The sequence below is a fragment of the Kogia breviceps genome, chromosome 2 (assembly GCF_026419965.1).
Source record: "Kogia breviceps isolate mKogBre1 chromosome 2, mKogBre1 haplotype 1, whole genome shotgun sequence".
Lineage (NCBI taxonomy): Eukaryota > Metazoa > Chordata > Mammalia > Artiodactyla > Physeteridae > Kogia > Kogia breviceps.
Window position 1 is genome coordinate 78,187,514 of NC_081311.1, and position 17,106 is coordinate 78,204,619.

At 38.3% G+C, this 17,106-nt stretch overlaps 1 protein-coding gene across 7 annotated transcripts in view; it reads right to left on the reverse strand.

Annotated features, from left to right (window-relative positions):
• Nucleotides 1-17,106, reverse strand: part of RYR2 (ryanodine receptor 2) — a 746,950-nt gene that overhangs the window by 251,942 nt on the left and 477,902 nt on the right. For all 7 annotated transcript variants that reach the window (XM_067025663.1, XM_067025662.1, XM_067025661.1 and 4 more), the window contains 2 exons: nt 11,132-11,340; nt 2,737-2,911 (listed from right to left, as the gene is read on the reverse strand). In XM_067025663.1, coding sequence (XP_066881764.1) covers nt 2,737-2,911; nt 11,132-11,340 — 384 coding nt within the window. The remainder of the gene's footprint in view (nt 1-2,736; nt 2,912-11,131; nt 11,341-17,106) is intronic.

A 17,106-nucleotide genomic window follows, 5' to 3' on the forward strand; every position in this document is an offset into this window, starting at 1 on the left:
CTCAGGGCCTCACATTGTAGTTTTACCCAGAGCAGTTCCACTGTATTTTTTAAGAAGCTATGTAAAGTTAACAGGGAGGAACAGGAAAAATTCCACTCCCAAAAAGCATTTGGAAGTCACAGGCATGGATAAACTCTGTAGTCCTTCTTATGGCAGAAAATATGGAATTATGATTAACCCCTAAAAAATTAATAGTTAATGGTCATGGCTAAATAAAATTTATCATCTGCCTTAGAGACCAAAAGGATACATCCCAACACATCCAACAACAATCCAACTGATGGACCATAAAATTTTCACACAGTTCATCAGAATGTTGTATTAGCTCAATAATTGAGTTACCAGGGTAAGTTTCAAGTCATTTAAAAAATTTTCAAAATTACGTGAAGTGTAAAGTCAAAAAACAAAGTTGTTTATATGACTGTGCCACTCAGACTCACCTCAGAGCCTAGCTCATCACTACAGTGGTAATTGGTCTCTGTGATAGGGCTGTAGCGTGAACATTATGTACTTAAATAGTATGAACGGGCATTCTGCATTGTTTATAATTCTAACATCATTCTGTGAATCTACGTCATATAAATCAAACAAGTAAAACTCACATAGGCATTTCAAGAATTTAACGTCATGAGAAGAAAAGCATAAAATGAAAGCATTTTAAAATAACAACCAATTAAAAAAAATCTCAGGTCATATCCACAGTAGTGGACAGTATAGACAGATAACAAAGAAAAAAGTCCTTCTCCCACCTTCCCTGTGATATGCTGACACTGCTAAAAGCAATACTACAGAAGGGGAGATAGGTGATGGAAGGTGAGAGGGCCAGTTTTGAAAGCAAGCAGGACCCTTGGGGCTCCTGGGGCCGAAAGCCTTTCTGTGTTTTCCATTTCTTGCTTGTAGGGAACAGACTCCAGCCTCCACAACCTTCCATGAGTTCCAAAGGGCAGATGTGAACAGTTGCTAATCAGGGAAGGGAGGGGATGCAGAAACAAGGGAGGAACAGCCAAGAAACAACAGCCCAGTCTTGGGGCAGAGTGCTGATTCTGCATCAAGGGATACACATAACAGCATCTCTGAGCTCTTCTACGGAACTAAACCCCCAACAAATGGAAGATGTCAGCATTCTTCATTCCAGATTAAAGGAACCAAAGAAGCTCTTCAAGAAGACCACTTGAGGCCAGATTAAAGGAACCACAGAAACTCATCAGATTACCTAAAATCAGATTAAAGGACTGCAGGCCCTGCACACACCCTAATCTTATCAGCAACCCCATCCTTGAACCAGTGCTATAAAACTCCTCACCAAATCCTCCCAGGTTGGGGCACACAGCTTTCGAGGGCAGGAGCCCACTGTGTCCCCCTTTGCCTGGCAAAGCACTAAAGCTATTCTTTTCTACTTCACCCACTGTGTCCCCCTTTGCCTGGCAAAGCACTAAAGCTATTCTTTTCTACTTCACCCAAAACTCTGCTCCGAGATTTGATTTGGCACCTGTACACAGAGGCTGCGTTCTTGGCATCAGTTTCACCCGCCACCCAGCGATACAGGTATGCAAAATAGAAATTAAGTTACAAAAATGCAAAATTCCTATTACTTTCACAAACCTGTGTTTGAGAAATGATGGTCATACCTGCTCAAAAGCTTGTTGAATGAATAACTATAGAACTTAATGCAAATAATGAGCTGGCTAAGTCTTTGAGGACTGGCAACACGTTTACAGGATATTAAAAGTATTTATTGGGGTGTATCTTAAAATCCAAGACTATATATACATATATATATTCAAGTAATAGGATAGATTCAAAGCCATTCTGAAAAACACTGTTAGCTCATTTTGAAATGAGATATTTATAAAATATTTTGTTAGATATTATCTTGTTTGTATGCTCTAGATTAACACGATCCAATAGAACTTTCAGTGATGATGTAAATGTTCTCTATCTCTGCTGTCCAATAGGGCACCATTAGCCATAGGACTCTACTGAGCACTTGAAATGTAGCAAGTGCCACTAAGAAACTCGATTTTTTAATCTATTTCACTTAAATTAATGTAAATTCAAATAACCCCATGTGGCCAGTCTACTGGAAGTACAGCTCTAAAGAACACCAACCTTCTCATTTGCTTCATAAAGGGCTTTTGTCTTTTTCTTACAACGCTGTTCAAGGTCATCTCAGAGCCCCACAGACAGAGGTATTTTTTCCCTGCATTGTGTTCCATAGAACTTTCTGCATTTCTTTCTTTTAGAACTTATTCACTGAATAGAAATTATGCAAGTGAGAACTTCCCCTGGTATAATATCATCTGCATAAAGATAGGACAGCTTTGTCCTCTCGGCATCCAGCAGAGGGCCTGATACTTGGTAGGTTCTCATTACATTTTCTTTTTTAAATGAATGAACAGATAGAAGCCATAAGCAGTTGATTAAACAGGGAAGTTCTAAACGAACATTTAATATTTGTGGAAAACTGTCCTTCTGCCTGCCATTTATCTTCTTATTCACACTCATAAAAGCCATTTCTGGCTTATGGGAATCCTAGTGAAGTAGCAGAGAGAGAGTTTCTGCTAAAGTAATTTCACGGGTGTTGAACCAGATAAGCCACATGGCAACCTTGTGATCTACAGCTGCAACTCATCTGCTGGCTCACCCTCAAACCAAGATGGCGGGTCAAGAGGCATCAGAAAAAAGAGCTTTACTGTGCCCCAAACCTGAAAACGACACGAGATGCAGTACACTTACCATCACCAACATCAAAATCCTTGAAAGCCAATTCTGAACCCGAATCATCAAGAAGGATTTCGCCGTTCAGTGTGAACATCATGGTATGTTCTGTCATGTCAACCATACACCCCACAACATCGCCTGCTTGCCAAGAGCGCCCATAGTGTTCATTGCCCTGGTGCCACCGCTGGGCCTAGGGACAGAAGAGTCATTGTCACAAAGAAAGCCAGCAGAACAGCACCCACCCACCCCTACTCGGCATGACTCACAGTAGCCACAGTAGCCTTTGTATTAACGCAGCGGGAGGAAGGAGTATAGTCAGCACATCTGTCTACAGAAATGCACAAAGCAATGTGGAGGTGCCCGGGGATGCTGAACCCCTGATATTGACATTGTATGTTATTGAATCTTAAGAAAAACCCAAATGCTATTTCATGATTTTTAGAGTCTAATATCTAAAAAAGTCTAACCCCACATCTTTTCTATTAAAAGAAAAACTGTCTCTTTAGAAATTTATTTTTCTCACTACAGTGAATGCTTCCCAGGATATGGGTTGTTTTTATCTACTCCCCCAAATACAGAGAAGTACGAGCAGAGACTCAACTGGGAACTGATCAGAGAAAATGACATTCTAGTTTTCATGTATTTCAAAATAAAATCCCATTCCTTGGAAGCAAAGGCACTCGCACTTCAGCAAAATAGAAATCTAGAAGCATTTCAGTACATACTAAAACCAAAAAAGGTTCAAATCGAACTTAAATATATTCTCAACATATTTACTGAAACAGTAAGCCAAAAACTGAATATATATGTCAACACTGCCTTATACAACACACGTGAAATCTCATAAATACCTGTGAATCATAGGATAAATGTCACTTTTTAATCTATAAGTATGTTCCACTGATTTATAGATACAAAATTAGTTATATTAAATATTTTGTCAGATAAATCTTTAAATTTTTCCCTAAAGTATCACCTTCATTGTGAACTGACATATAACGGGATATAGTCACCAATGCAAAACAATGATTTGATTCTTCTAAAGCATAACACATTGTTACTCTTTTAAAATTTTAACTAAATTAGGTATCAAAAGGTGTTAAATTTTTCCATCTAAAATAAAAAACAGTATTCAGGAAATGCAATATGTCAGAATACAGTGGGTCAGTTGTCTGAGAAGACACAACACTGATTTATAGCCTAGAAATGCTTTCCCACACACACACCTGGGTACCCAGGCGTCAAATCTCTTCATGATTGCTTATTTATTCTAATTTTCTTTTTTTAATTATAAAATACTTTTTTCCTTCAAAAGGAATACAAATTCACTGAAGAAAAATAGGAAATAAAAATAGGATAAAAAGATAAAATGTCAATAATTTCACCCCCTCAAAAAGACTATTATTATTCTGTTATGGCTGTGTCATATATACATATTTTGTATTTTTATTTTTTTATTATTTTTTAAGTTTTTGTCTTGATATTCCTAATAATGTGTTTCTTTTTTATAATTTTTGAATTTTATTTTATTATTTTTATATACAGGTTCTTATTAGTCATCCATTTTACACATATTAGTGTATATATGTCAACCCCAATCTCCCAATTCAACATACCACCACCACATCCCGCCAGGTACCCCCCTTGGTGTCCATATGATTGTTCCCTACATCTGTGTCTCTATTTCTGCCCTGAAAACGGGTTCATCAGTACCATTTTTCTAGGTCCACATATATGCATTAATATACAATATTTGTTTTTCTCTTTCTCACTTATTTCACTCTGTATGACAGTCTCTAGATTCATCCACATCTCTACAAATGACCCAATTTCCTTCCTTTCTATGGCTGAGTAATATTCCATTGTATATATGTGCCACATCTGTTTGATGGGCATTTAGGTTGTTGATGGGCATTTAGGTTGCTTCCATGACCTGGCTATTGTAAATAGTGCTGCAATGAACATTGGGGTGCATGTGTCATTTTGAATGATAGTTTTCTCTGGGTATATGCCCAGCAGTGGGATTGCTGGGTCATATGGTAACTCTTAGTTTTTTAAGGAACCTCCATACTGTTCTCCATAGTGGCTGTATCAATTTACATTCCCACCAACACTGCAAGAGGGTTCACTTTCCTCCACACCCTCTCCAGCATTTGTTGTTTGTAGATTTTCTGATGATGCCCACTCTAACTGGTGTGAGGTGATACCTCATTGTAGTTTCGATTTGCATTTCTCTAATAATTAGTGATGTTGAGCAGCTTTTCATGTGCTTCGTGGCCATCTGTATGTCTTCTTTCGAGAAATGTCTATTTAGGTTTTCTAACCATTTTTGGATTGGGTTGTTTGTTTTCTTGATATTGAGCTGCATGAGCTGTTTATATATTTTGGAGATTAATCCTTTGTCCACTGATTTGTTTGCAAATATTTTCTCCCATTCTGAGGGTTGTCTTTTGGTCTTGTTTATGGTGTCCTTTGCTGTGCAAAAGCTTTTAAGTTTCATTAGGTCCCATTTGTTTATTTTTGTTTTTATTTCCATTACTCTAGGAAGTGGATCAAAAAAGATCTTGCTCTGATTTATGTCAAAGAGTGTTCTTCTATGCTTTCCTCTAAAAGTTTTATAGGGCCTGGTCTTACATTTAGGTCTCTAATGCATTCTGAGTTTATTTTTGTGCATGGTGTTAGGAAGTGTTCTAATTTCATTCTTTTATATGTAGCTGTCCAGTTTTCCCAACACCACTTATTGAAGAGACTGTATTTTCTCCATTGTATATTCTTGCCTCCTTTGTCATAGATTAGTGGACCAGAGGTGCAAGGGTTTATCTCTGGGCTTTCTATCCTGTTTCATTTATCTATATTTCTGTTTTTTTGTTTGTTTTTGTTTTTTGTGGTATGCAGGCCTCTCACTGTTGTGGCCTCTCCCCTTGCGGAGCACAGGCTCTGGACACACAGGCTCAGCAGCCATGGCTCATGGGCCTAGCCGCTCTGAGGCACGTGGGATCCTCCCGGACCGGGGCACGAACCCGTGTCCTGTGCATCGGCAGGCGGACTCTCAACCACTGTGCCACCAGGGAAGCCCTATATTTCTGTTTTTGTGCCAGATCCATATTGTCTTGATTACTGTAGCTTTGTAGTATAGTCTGAAGTCAGGGAGACTGATTCTTCCAGCTCCATTTTTTCCCCTCAAGACTGCTTTGGATATTCGGGGTCTTTTGTGTCTCCATACAAATTTCAAGACTTTTTGTTCTAGTTCTGCAAGAAATGCCATTGGTAATTTGATAGGGATTGCACTGAAACTGTAGATTGCTTTGGGTAGTATAGTCATTTTCACAATGTTGATTCTTCCAATCCAACAACATGGTATATCTCTCCATCTGCTGGTATCACCTTTCATTTCTTTCATCAGTGTCTTATAGTTTTCTGCACACAGGTTTTTGTCTCCCTAGGTAAGTTTATTCCTAGGTATTTTATTCTTTTTGTTGCAGTGCTAAATGGGAGTGTTTCCTTAATTTCTCTTTCAGATTTTTCATCATTAGTGTATAGGAATGTGAGAGATTTCTGTGCATTAATTTTGTATTCTGCAACTTTGCCAAAATCATTGATTAGCCTTAGTAGTTTTCTGGTGGAATCTTTAGAATTCTCTAGGTATAGTATTGTGTCATCTGCAAACAGCGACAGCTTTACTTCTTCTTTTCCAATTTGTATTCCTTTTATTTCTATTTCTTCTCTGATTGCCGTGGCTAGGACTTCCAAAACTATGTTGAATAATAGTGGCCAGAGTGGACATCCTCGTCTTGTTCCTGATCTTAGTGGAAATGTTTTCAGTTTTTCACCATTGAGAATGATGTTTGCTGTGGTTTTGTCATATATGGCCTTTATTATGTTGACGTAGGTTCTATGTTCACTTTCTGGAGAGTTTTTATCATGAATTGGTGTTGAATTTTGTCAAAAGCTTTTTCTGCATCTATTGAGGTGATAATTTGGTTTTATTCTTCAGTTTGTTAATATGGTGTATCACATTAATTGATTTGCATATATTGAAGAATCCTTGCATCCCTGGAATAAATCCCACTTAGTCATGGTGTATGATCCTTTTAGTGTGCTGTTAGATTCTGTTTGCTAGTATTTTGTTGAGGATTTTTGCATCTATATTCATCAGTGATATTGGTCTGTAATTTCTTTTTCTGTAGTATCTTTGTCTGGTTTTGGTATCTGGGTGATGGTGGTCTCATAGAATGAGTCTGGGAGTATTCCTTCCTCTGCAATTTTTTGGAAGAGTTTGAGAAGGACGCGTGTTAGCTCTTCTCTAAATATCTGAGCAAATTCGCCTGTGAAGCCATCTGGTTCTGAGCTTCTTTGTTTGTTGGAAGATTTTTAATCACAGTTTCAACTTCTGTACTTGTGACTGGTCTCTTCACATTTTCTATTTCTTCCTGGTTCAGTCTTGGAAGGTTATACATTGCTAAGAATTTGTCCATTTCTTCCAGGTTGTCCATTTTATTGGCATAGAGTTGCTTGTAGTAGTCTCTTAGGATGCTTTGTATTTCTGTGGTGTATGTTGTAACTTCTCCTTTTTCATTTCTAATTTTATTGATTTGAGTCCCCTCCCTCTTTTTCTTGATGAGTCTGGATAATGGTTTATCAATTTTGTTTATCTTCTCAAAGAACCAGCTTTTAGTTTTATTGATCTTTGCTACTGTTTTCTTTGTTTCTATTTCATTTATTTCTGCTGTGATCTTTATGATTTCTTTCCTTCTACTAACTTGGCGTTTTGTTTGTCCTTCTTTCTCTAGTTCCTTTAGGCATAAGGTTAGATTGTTTATTTGAAATTTTTCTTGTTTCTTGAGGTAGGTTTGCATTGCTATAATCTTCCCTCTTAGAACTGTTTTTTGCTGCATCCCGTAGGTTACGGATCGTTGAGTTTTCATTGTAATTTGTCTCTAGGTATTTTTTAATTTCCTCTTTAATTTCTTCAGTGATCTCTTGGATATTTAGTAACATATTATTTAGCCTCCATGTATTTTGTGTTTTTTACGTTTTTTCCCCTGTAAATCATTTCTAATCTCATAGCATTGTGGTCAGAAAAGATGCTTAATATGATTTCAATTTTCTTAAATTTACTGAGGCTTCATTTGTGACCCAAGATGTGATCTATCCTAGAGAATGTTCTGTGCGTACTTGAGAAGAAAGTGTAATCTACTGTTTTTGAATGGAATGTCCTATAAATATCATTTAAATCTATTTGGTCTATTGTGTCATTTAAAGCTTGTGTTTCCTTATTAATTTTCTGTTTGAAAGATCTGTCCATTGGTGTAAGTGAGGTTTTAAAGTCCCCCACTATTATTGTGTGACTGTCAATTTCCTCTTTTAGAGCTGTTAGCAGTTGCCTTATGTATTGAGGCACTCCTGTGTTGGGTGCATACATATTTGTAATTTTTATATCTTCTTCTTGGATTGATCCTTTGATCATTATGTAGTGTCCTTCCTTGTCTCTTGTAACATTCTTTATCTTAAAGTCTATATTATCCGATACGAATATTGCTACTCCAACTTTCTTTTGAGTTCCATTTGCATGGAATATCTTTTTCCATACCCTCCCTTTCAGTTTGTATGTGCCCCTAGGTCTGAAGTGGGTCTCCTGTAGACAGCATATATATGGGTCCTGTTTTTGTATCCATTCAGCAAGCCTGTGTCTTTTGGTTAGACCATTTAATCCATTCATGTTTAAGGTAATTATCAATATGTATGTTCCTATTACCATCTTCTTAATTGTTATGGGTTTGTTTTTGTAGGTCCTTTTCTTCTCTGTGTTTCCCACTTAGAAAAGTTCCTTTAGCATTTGTTGTAGAGCTGGTTTAGTGGTGCTGAATTCTCTTAGCTTTTGCTTGTCTGTAAGGCTTTTGATTTCTACATCGAATCTGAATGAGATCCTTGCCAGGTAGAGTAATCTTGGTTGTAGTTTTTCCCTTCCATCACTTTAAACATATCATTCCATTCCCTTCTGGCTTGTAGAGTTTCTGCTGAGGAATCAGCTCTTAACCTTATGGGAGTTCTCTTGTATGTTATATGTCGTTTTTCCCTTGTTGCTTTCAATAATTTTCTTTGTCTTTAATTTTTGTCAATTTGACTACTATGTGTCTTGGCATGATTTTCCTTGGGTTTATCCTGTATGGGACTCTCTGTGCTTCCTGGACTTGGGTGGCTATTTCCTTTCCCATTTTAGGGAAGTTTTTTTACTATAATCTCTTCAAATATTTTCTCAGGTCCTTTCTCTGTCTCTTCTCCTTCTGGGACCCCTATAATGCAAATGTTGTTGCATTAATGTTGTCCCAAAGGTCTCTTAGGCTGTCTTCATTTCTTTTCATTCTTTTTTCTTGATTCTGTTCCATGGCAGTGAATTCCACCATTCTGTCTTCTAGGTCACTTACCCGTTCACTGCCTCAGTTTTTCTGCTATTGATCCCTTCTAGAGTATTTTTCATTTCAGTTATTGTATTCTTCATCCCTGTTTGTTCTCTAATTGTTCGAGGTGTTTGTTCTTTAATTCTTCTAGGTTTTTGTTAAACATTTCTTGCATCTTCTCGATCTTTGCCTCCATTCTTTTTCCGAGGTCCTGGATCATCTTCACTATCATTCTTCTGAATTCTTTTTCTGGAAGACTGCCTATATCCACTTCATTTAGTTGTTTTTCTGGGGTTTTATCTTGGTCCTTCATCTACTACATAGCCCACTGCCTTTTCATCTTGTCTATCTTTCTGTGAATGTGGTTTTTGTTCCACAGGCTGCAGGACTGTAGTTCTTCTTGCTTCTGCTGTCTGCCCTCTGGTGAATTAGGCTATCTAAGATGTTTGTGCAAGTTTTCTGATGGGAGGGACTGGTGGGGGGTAGAGTTAGGTGTTGCTCTGGTGGGCAGAGCTCAGTAAAACTTTAACCCACTTGTCTGCTGATGGGTGTGGCTGGGTTCCCTCCCCGTTGGTCGTTTGGCCTGAGACAACCCAACACTGGAGCCTTCCCGGCTCTTTGGTGGGGCTAATGGCAGACTCTGGGAGGGCTCATGCCAGGAAGTACTTCCCAGAACTTCTGCCACCAGTGTCCTTGTCCTCACGATGAGGCACAGCCACCCCCCATCTCTGCAGGAGACCTTCCAAAACTAGCAGGTAGGTCTGGTTCAGTCTCCCCAGGGGTCACTGCTCCTTCCTCTGGGTCCCGATGCACCCACTACTTTGTGTGTGTCCTCCAAGAGTGGGGTCTCTGTTTCCCCCAGTCCTGTTGAAGTCCTGCAGTCCAATCCTGCTAGGTTTCAAAGTCTGATTCTCTAGGAATTCCTCCTCCCGTTGCCAGACCCCCAGGGTGGGAAGCCTGACGTGCGGCTCAGAACCTTTACTCCAGTGCGTGGACTTCTGTGGTATAAGTGTTCTCCAGTTTGTGAGTCACCCACCCAGTAGTTATGGGATCTGATTTCATTGTGATTGTGCCCCTCCTAACATCTCACTGTGGCTTCTCCTTTGTCTTTGGATGTGAGGTATCTTTTTTGGTGAGTTCCACTGTCTTCCTGTCAATGACCATTCAGCAGTTAGCTGTGATTCCGGTGCTCTCACAAGAGTGAGTGAGCACACATCCTTCTTCTTCACCATCTTGAACCAATCTCTCCATATTTTGTATTTTTAATTTTAAAATATATTATGCAGCTAAAATTATCATCAAACACTTATATAATGTATAAATAAACAATAAAAGAAGCAATTGAGGGGAATTCCCTGGTGGTCCAGTGGTTAGGACTCTGCACTTTCACTGCTGTGGGCCCAGTTCAATCCCTGGTCGGGAACTAGGATCCCACAAGCCACGAGGCCTGGCCAAATTAAAAAAAAAAAAAAAAAAAAAAAAAAAAACTGACCAGCTTCCACCAAACTTAAAAAAAAAAATTACCAATAATGTTGAAAATGAAAACTCTTGGTGATTGCAAACAACAAAGAGCATTCTTATGGCTATTAAATGTTTATACCTATCATTAATTATTGCTTGAGGATAAATTCCTTCTATGGAATTCCTTTGTCAAAGTGAATATATTTTAAATTAGCAGATGGGTTTTTAACATTTTTGATAGACAAGGATGATTCGTCTTTTTGATATGATAGAGAATCAATATTTTACTTCTTGAATTTTGAATAATCTTGACTCTTCACAGCGTGAGGGAAAACGTTTTGAGACTACAAGAACAAAAGTTTTCCTAGGAACTATTTTCTCAAGGTTGAGCTCAGGAAAGTACGAATATTACTGTACCACCAAAAGGAATACCAGGGGAAATCAAGCCAGGCAGCATGGAGCCCACAGCGTGTGGATGCCTGGTGCACAGCAGCCTACAAAACCAGGAGCCTACAAACTCCAGTGTCCAGTGCCCAGCAAAGCACACTCACCTTAAAGCCATCGAAAGCAAAGGCACGTTCGTCCGAGCCAAGCTCCTGATCGGGTTGACAGCCTGGCCTGCTCCAGCCAACTCTCATGTCTCCAGCAGTGACAGCCTCAAATTCAAAATACCACCTTCCTGCCTTCACAGCATAAGTTTTCTCAGCGCGGAAGATTCGGAACCTTTCTCCTGTGCCGCTGCACACTTCAGCTCTGGCAGCTGTGAATGGAAAGGGATTCTGGTGATCGCTGCACGGGGAATTGAAAGAGGAGGGCAGATACCACATAACCTACAGGGATGATGCTAATGATACCTTCTACTCTTATCTTGGTTCATATGTTACAAAGTGTTTTCATATCAGATGGAACCAGCTGGGTGAAGTGGAAAGTACATGGACTTCCTTGGGAGATGCTGGTTGTTAAGCTTCACCAATGCTGTAGGGCAGATGATGTAAAAAAAAAAATAATAATAATAATATATTTTTTTTCCTGTAGAAAAAAGCCTAATAGCCACTTCGTGGTTTGGTAGTGGAAGATGAGATGAACTTGAGGGCAAGAATAGGAAGAAGACAATAAAAGAGGTTTAAACTGTTCTGCATAGGAAACAAATAGACATTTATGGGTAGGAGAGAAGAGAGAAGAAGCACCCAGGAAGTGAGGAGGAGAGAAAGAAAACAACGAGAGGGCTATACATTAGCACAGAATGGGAACCATTTTTACGTTTCCCAGAAAGCATGGCTAGGGGCATAAGTCTTCTGCTACCTCACCTCTTCACTGTAATGTACTTACTATACACACAAATGCTGTATGTAAGTGACTTGAGGAAAAAATAAAAAGGGTCAAGTCCAACATCAGGATCCGTGTGGTGATATGGGGAAAAAATATCTGTAGGACGTGAGGTGCACCAGAGATGGAGTGTGCCAGTGGTACAAAACCTCAGACTAGGGGACCTCGAGCTAGGATGACTTGGAGAACGTCACCTCCTAGGAAATCATAGCACATGGGGACAAGGGTCCACTGAACTGATATCAAAGGATATGGTCAGCTCCGTGAAGTTCGGGGTTAGATACAGAGAAGCAAATTTAAGTGACTTGACTGAAGTCACACAACTAACAAATGGCAGAATCCAGGATCTGCCAAACGCTACAACCTGTGTTCTCTCCACTCTATCTTCAGGAGCTCACACAGAATTAGTAGGTACCAGTTAAATATTAGTGCTCATCTGTTCTCAGAAGTCAGGGAAGACCTGATAAATAATAAAAGTTTATTAAAAGCTAAACTACTGATGTGGCCAAATAAATAGTCACAATAAGCTCTGAAGGTTGCCAATAAACACACAGATCATCTCTAACAATTTAAGATTAGATTGAAGAAAAGAAAAATGAACTAAGAGGTCCCAGCACATAATAGGAGCTGATTTAATGAAATGATCAATTATTACTTTTTGATGACTTTATGGTGATTATAGGGCACGTAGATGAACTACATTTGCTGGTAAACCTTTCAAAAACTGGGTTAAATTTCTGAATAAGCAACATTTTGTTTTTTCACCTTTCCCCACATACACACACATGCTCACATGGAATGACTTAGTCTGCTCCAAGCAAATCTCCTGTGTCCAGCAATGACAGCCTCAAATGTCACACACTCATATCATGCAATACATTCAAACACCTTACTGAAAAAATGAATGCATTAATACAGTTTAAAAATGAGACATTTATATTACTTTATGCAGCAGACAGCATGTATAAAATTCTCTGAAGAGATAAAGTTTGCTTTCGATACATTCAAGTTGGGAGTGGAAAGGGGCTTGAATGAGAGAAACATCTCCATGGTGAAAGGTAAAATATTCTCATATTTGTTACTTAATAACTGAATGATTTTTTGAAAGGTAGAATAGTAAACTACTTTTTTGAGGACAAGAAAATTAACTATTAGGGAGATAGTTCTAAATGCCATAATACTTAAAAAAATATATATAGGAAAAGCCACATTTCCAGAGTCAGTATTTTCTCAAGAAACAGCAAACTGATCCACTGCTTCTTTAAATCATGGTTGTAATCTTTCCTAAACTAATCTAAGAGGTACAGAAAATAAGCTTTGAACTACACAAATATTGGGAGATTCCTTTTCAGGAAAATAAAATGCTCTCACATATTATCCTTATTTTTAGTGATGTCGACGTGCAAAAACAATCATACTTATATTCTAGTATGCACTAACAAATTCAATCCCTATTTCCTGAGTATGAAACACTCAGTTTTTTTGAAAACTAAACTGCTGAAAAACTCACATGTCCTTTTTCCTGTTTCATGCTTCCAGGACATCAGACTCCACGAAATGCACAGTGTGCTCAAGAAATGCAAATAAATGTTAATATTAGCTTAAATCAAATACATTGGAAAATGTGGTATAAAAATATAACCACTATTTAATTTCTTTAAAAGCTCACTACAGAGCCTGGAGTCTCGCCCAGGGCAGCCGGTCCACTCTCATCAGGGTGTCCTCACCAAAGCCCGCATAGCAGGCAGGACTCGACAAGAAAAGCATCACTGGAGCTCAAGTCTGTTTTGAAAACAGCCTCAAGTTCCACCTGTCCTCACTAATCTGTGATTTTCTATGTGACAAGGAAATCAAATTGATAATCTGATCAGTCACTTGGAGCAGGAAGATAAAGTGATGACAGAGGAGAGAGCAACTCCCCCAGGAACCTGTCCAGATTTGGAAGTTCTACTTAAAGCCAAAGGGTTAACTTCTAAGCAGCACATTTTTAGAAAAGAACAATCTAAAGGTATAAAAATAGTAAGAGTTCTGATTTTCCACAGTGGAAAAATGCCATAAATTAGAAAAGACACAAAGTTAACAAGAGAGTCATTTTCCCAAGAGAAAATGTTGCCGCTGGAGAGAGAACATGAAACTGTTGCGAGTTGGAGTGAAGTATAAGTTATCTCCAAAATTACATTTTCTTTAAGCATTCCTACAAGCAATTGTTTGCATAAATGTGACTCAGATACTGAGTGTTTCAAACATAAATTGGTATTGGTTTAGTTGCTCTCTGCTTATTTTTATTATTACTTGTTTTATTTTAATAATATTTTTTTAAATTTTACTTTAATAACTTTATTTTTTCTTTCTTTCTTATTTTTCTCCCTTTACTTCTGAGCCATGTGGCTGACAGGGTCTTGGTGCTCTGGCTGGGTGTCAGGCCTGAGCCTCTGAGGTGGGAGAGCCGAGTTCAGGACACTGGACCACCAGAGACCTCCTGGTTTCATGTAATATCAATCATCAAGATATTCCCCAGAGATCTCTGGCTCAACGCGACGATCCAGCTCCATGCAACGGCCAGCAAGCACCACTGCTGGACGCCCCATGCCAAACAACAGCAAGACAGGAACACAAGCCCACCCATTAACAGAGAGGCTGCCTAAAATCATACTAAGTTCACAGACACTCCAAAACACACCACCGGACATGAACCTTGCCCACTAGAAAGACAAGATCCAGCCCCAGCCCTCAGAACTCAGGCAACAGTCCCGTGCACCGGGAAGCCTACACAAGACACTGAACCAACTTCACTCACTGGGGACAGACACCAAAAACAACGGGAACTACAAACCTGCAGCCTGTGAAAAGAAAACCCCAAACACAGTAAGTTAAGCAAAATAAGAAGACAGAGAAATACGCAGCAGATAAAGGAGCAAGGTAAAAAGCCAAGACACCAAACAAATGAAGACGAAATAGGCAGTCTACCTGAAAAAGAATTCACAGTAATGATAGTAAAGATGATCCAAAATCTTGGAAATAGAATGGAGAAAATACAAGAAACATTTAACAAGGACCAAGAAGAACTGAGGAGCACAAAAACAGTGATGAACAACATAAAAATGAAATTAAAAATTCTCTAGGATAAGATGGGAATAAAGACACAGACCTAGTAGAGAATGGACTTGAGGATATGGGGAGGGGGAAGGGTAAGCTGTGACAAAGTGAGCATGGACATAAATACACTACCAAACGTAAAACAGATAGGTAGTGGGAAGCAGTCACATAGCACAGGGAGATCAGCTCGGTGCTTTGTGACCACCTAGAGGGGTGGGATAGGGAGGGAGGGAGGGAGGGAGATGCAAGAAGGAAGAATATAGGAACATACGTATACGTATAACTGATTCACTTTGTTATAAAGCAGAAACTAACATACCACTGTAAAGCAATTATACTCCAATAAAGATGTTTAAAAACAATTCTCTCAAAGAAATCAATAGTAGAATAACTGAGTCAGAAGAACATGTAAGCGACCTGGAAGATAAAATACTGGAAATAACTACTGCAGAACACAATAAACAACAAAGAATGAAAAGAATTGAGGACAGTCTCAGAGACCTCTGGGACAACATTAAATGCGCCAACATCCAAATTATAGGGGTGCCAGAAGAAGAAGAGAAAAAGAAAGGGACTGAGAAAATATTTGAAGAGATTATAGTTGAAAACTTCCCTAATATCGGAAAGGAAATAATCAAGTCCAGGAAGCACAGAGAGTCCCATGTGGGATAAATCCAAGGAGAACCACACCAAGACACAAATTAATCAAACTATCAAAAATTAAATACAAAGAAAAAATATTAAAAGCATCAAGGGAAAAGCAACAAATAACGTACAAGGGAATCCCCATAAGGTTAACAGCTGGTCTTTCAGAAGAAACTCTGCAAGCCAGAAGGGAGTGCAAGACATATTTAAAGTGATGAAAGGGAAAAACCTACAACCAAGATTACTCTACCCAGCAATGATCTCATTCAGATTCAATGGAGAAATTAAAACCTTTACAGACAAGAAAAAGCTAAGAGAATTCAGCACCACCAAACCAGCTTTACAACAAATGCTAAAGGAACTTCTCTAGGCAGGAAACACAAAAGAAGGAAAGACCTACAATAACAAACCCAAAACAATAAAGAAAATGGTAACAGGAACACACATATCCATAATTACCTTAAATGTAAATGGATTAAATGCTCCAACCAAAAGGCAAAGACTGGTTGAATGGATACAAAAACAAGACCCATATATTTGGTGTCTACAAGAGAACCACTTCAAACCTAGGAACACAAACAGACTGAAAGGGAGGGGATGGAAAAAGATATTCCATGCAAATGGAAATCAAAAGAAAGCTGGAGTAGCAATTCTCATTATCAGACAAAACAGATTTTAAAATAAAGAATATTAAAAGAGACAAAGAAGGACACTACATAATAAAGGGATCAATCCAAGAAAAAGATTGTAAATCTTTTTGTAAATACAAATCTTTTTGTAAATATTTATGAACCCAACATAGGAGCACCTCAATACATAAGGCAAATGCTAACAGCCATAAGTGGGGAAATCGACAGTAACACAATCATAGTAGGGGACTCTAACACCCCACTTTCACCAATGGACAGATCATCCAAAATGAATATAAATAAGGAAACACAAGTTTTAAATGACACATTAGACAAGATGGACTTAATTGATATTTATAGGATATTCCATCCAAAAACAAGAGAATACACATTCTTCTCAAGTGCTCATGGGACATTTTCCAGGATAGATCATATCTTGGGTCACAAATCTAGCCTTGGTAAATTTAAGAAAATTGAAATCGTATCAAGTATCTTCTCCAACCACAACGCTATAAGACTAAATATCAATTACAGGAAAAAAACTGTAAAAAATACAAACACATGGAGGCTAAAAATATGCTACTAAATAATCAAGAAATCACTGAAGAAATCAAAGAGGAAATCAAAAAATACCTAGAAACAAATGACAATGAAAACACAATGACCCAAAACCTATGGGATGTAGCAAAAGCAGTTCTAAGATGGAAGTTTATAGCAATACAATCCTACCTCAAGAAACAGGAAAAACCTCAAATAAACAAATTAAACTTACACCTAAAGCAATTAGAGAAAGAACAACAACAACAAAAAAGCCCCAAAGTTAAGAGAAG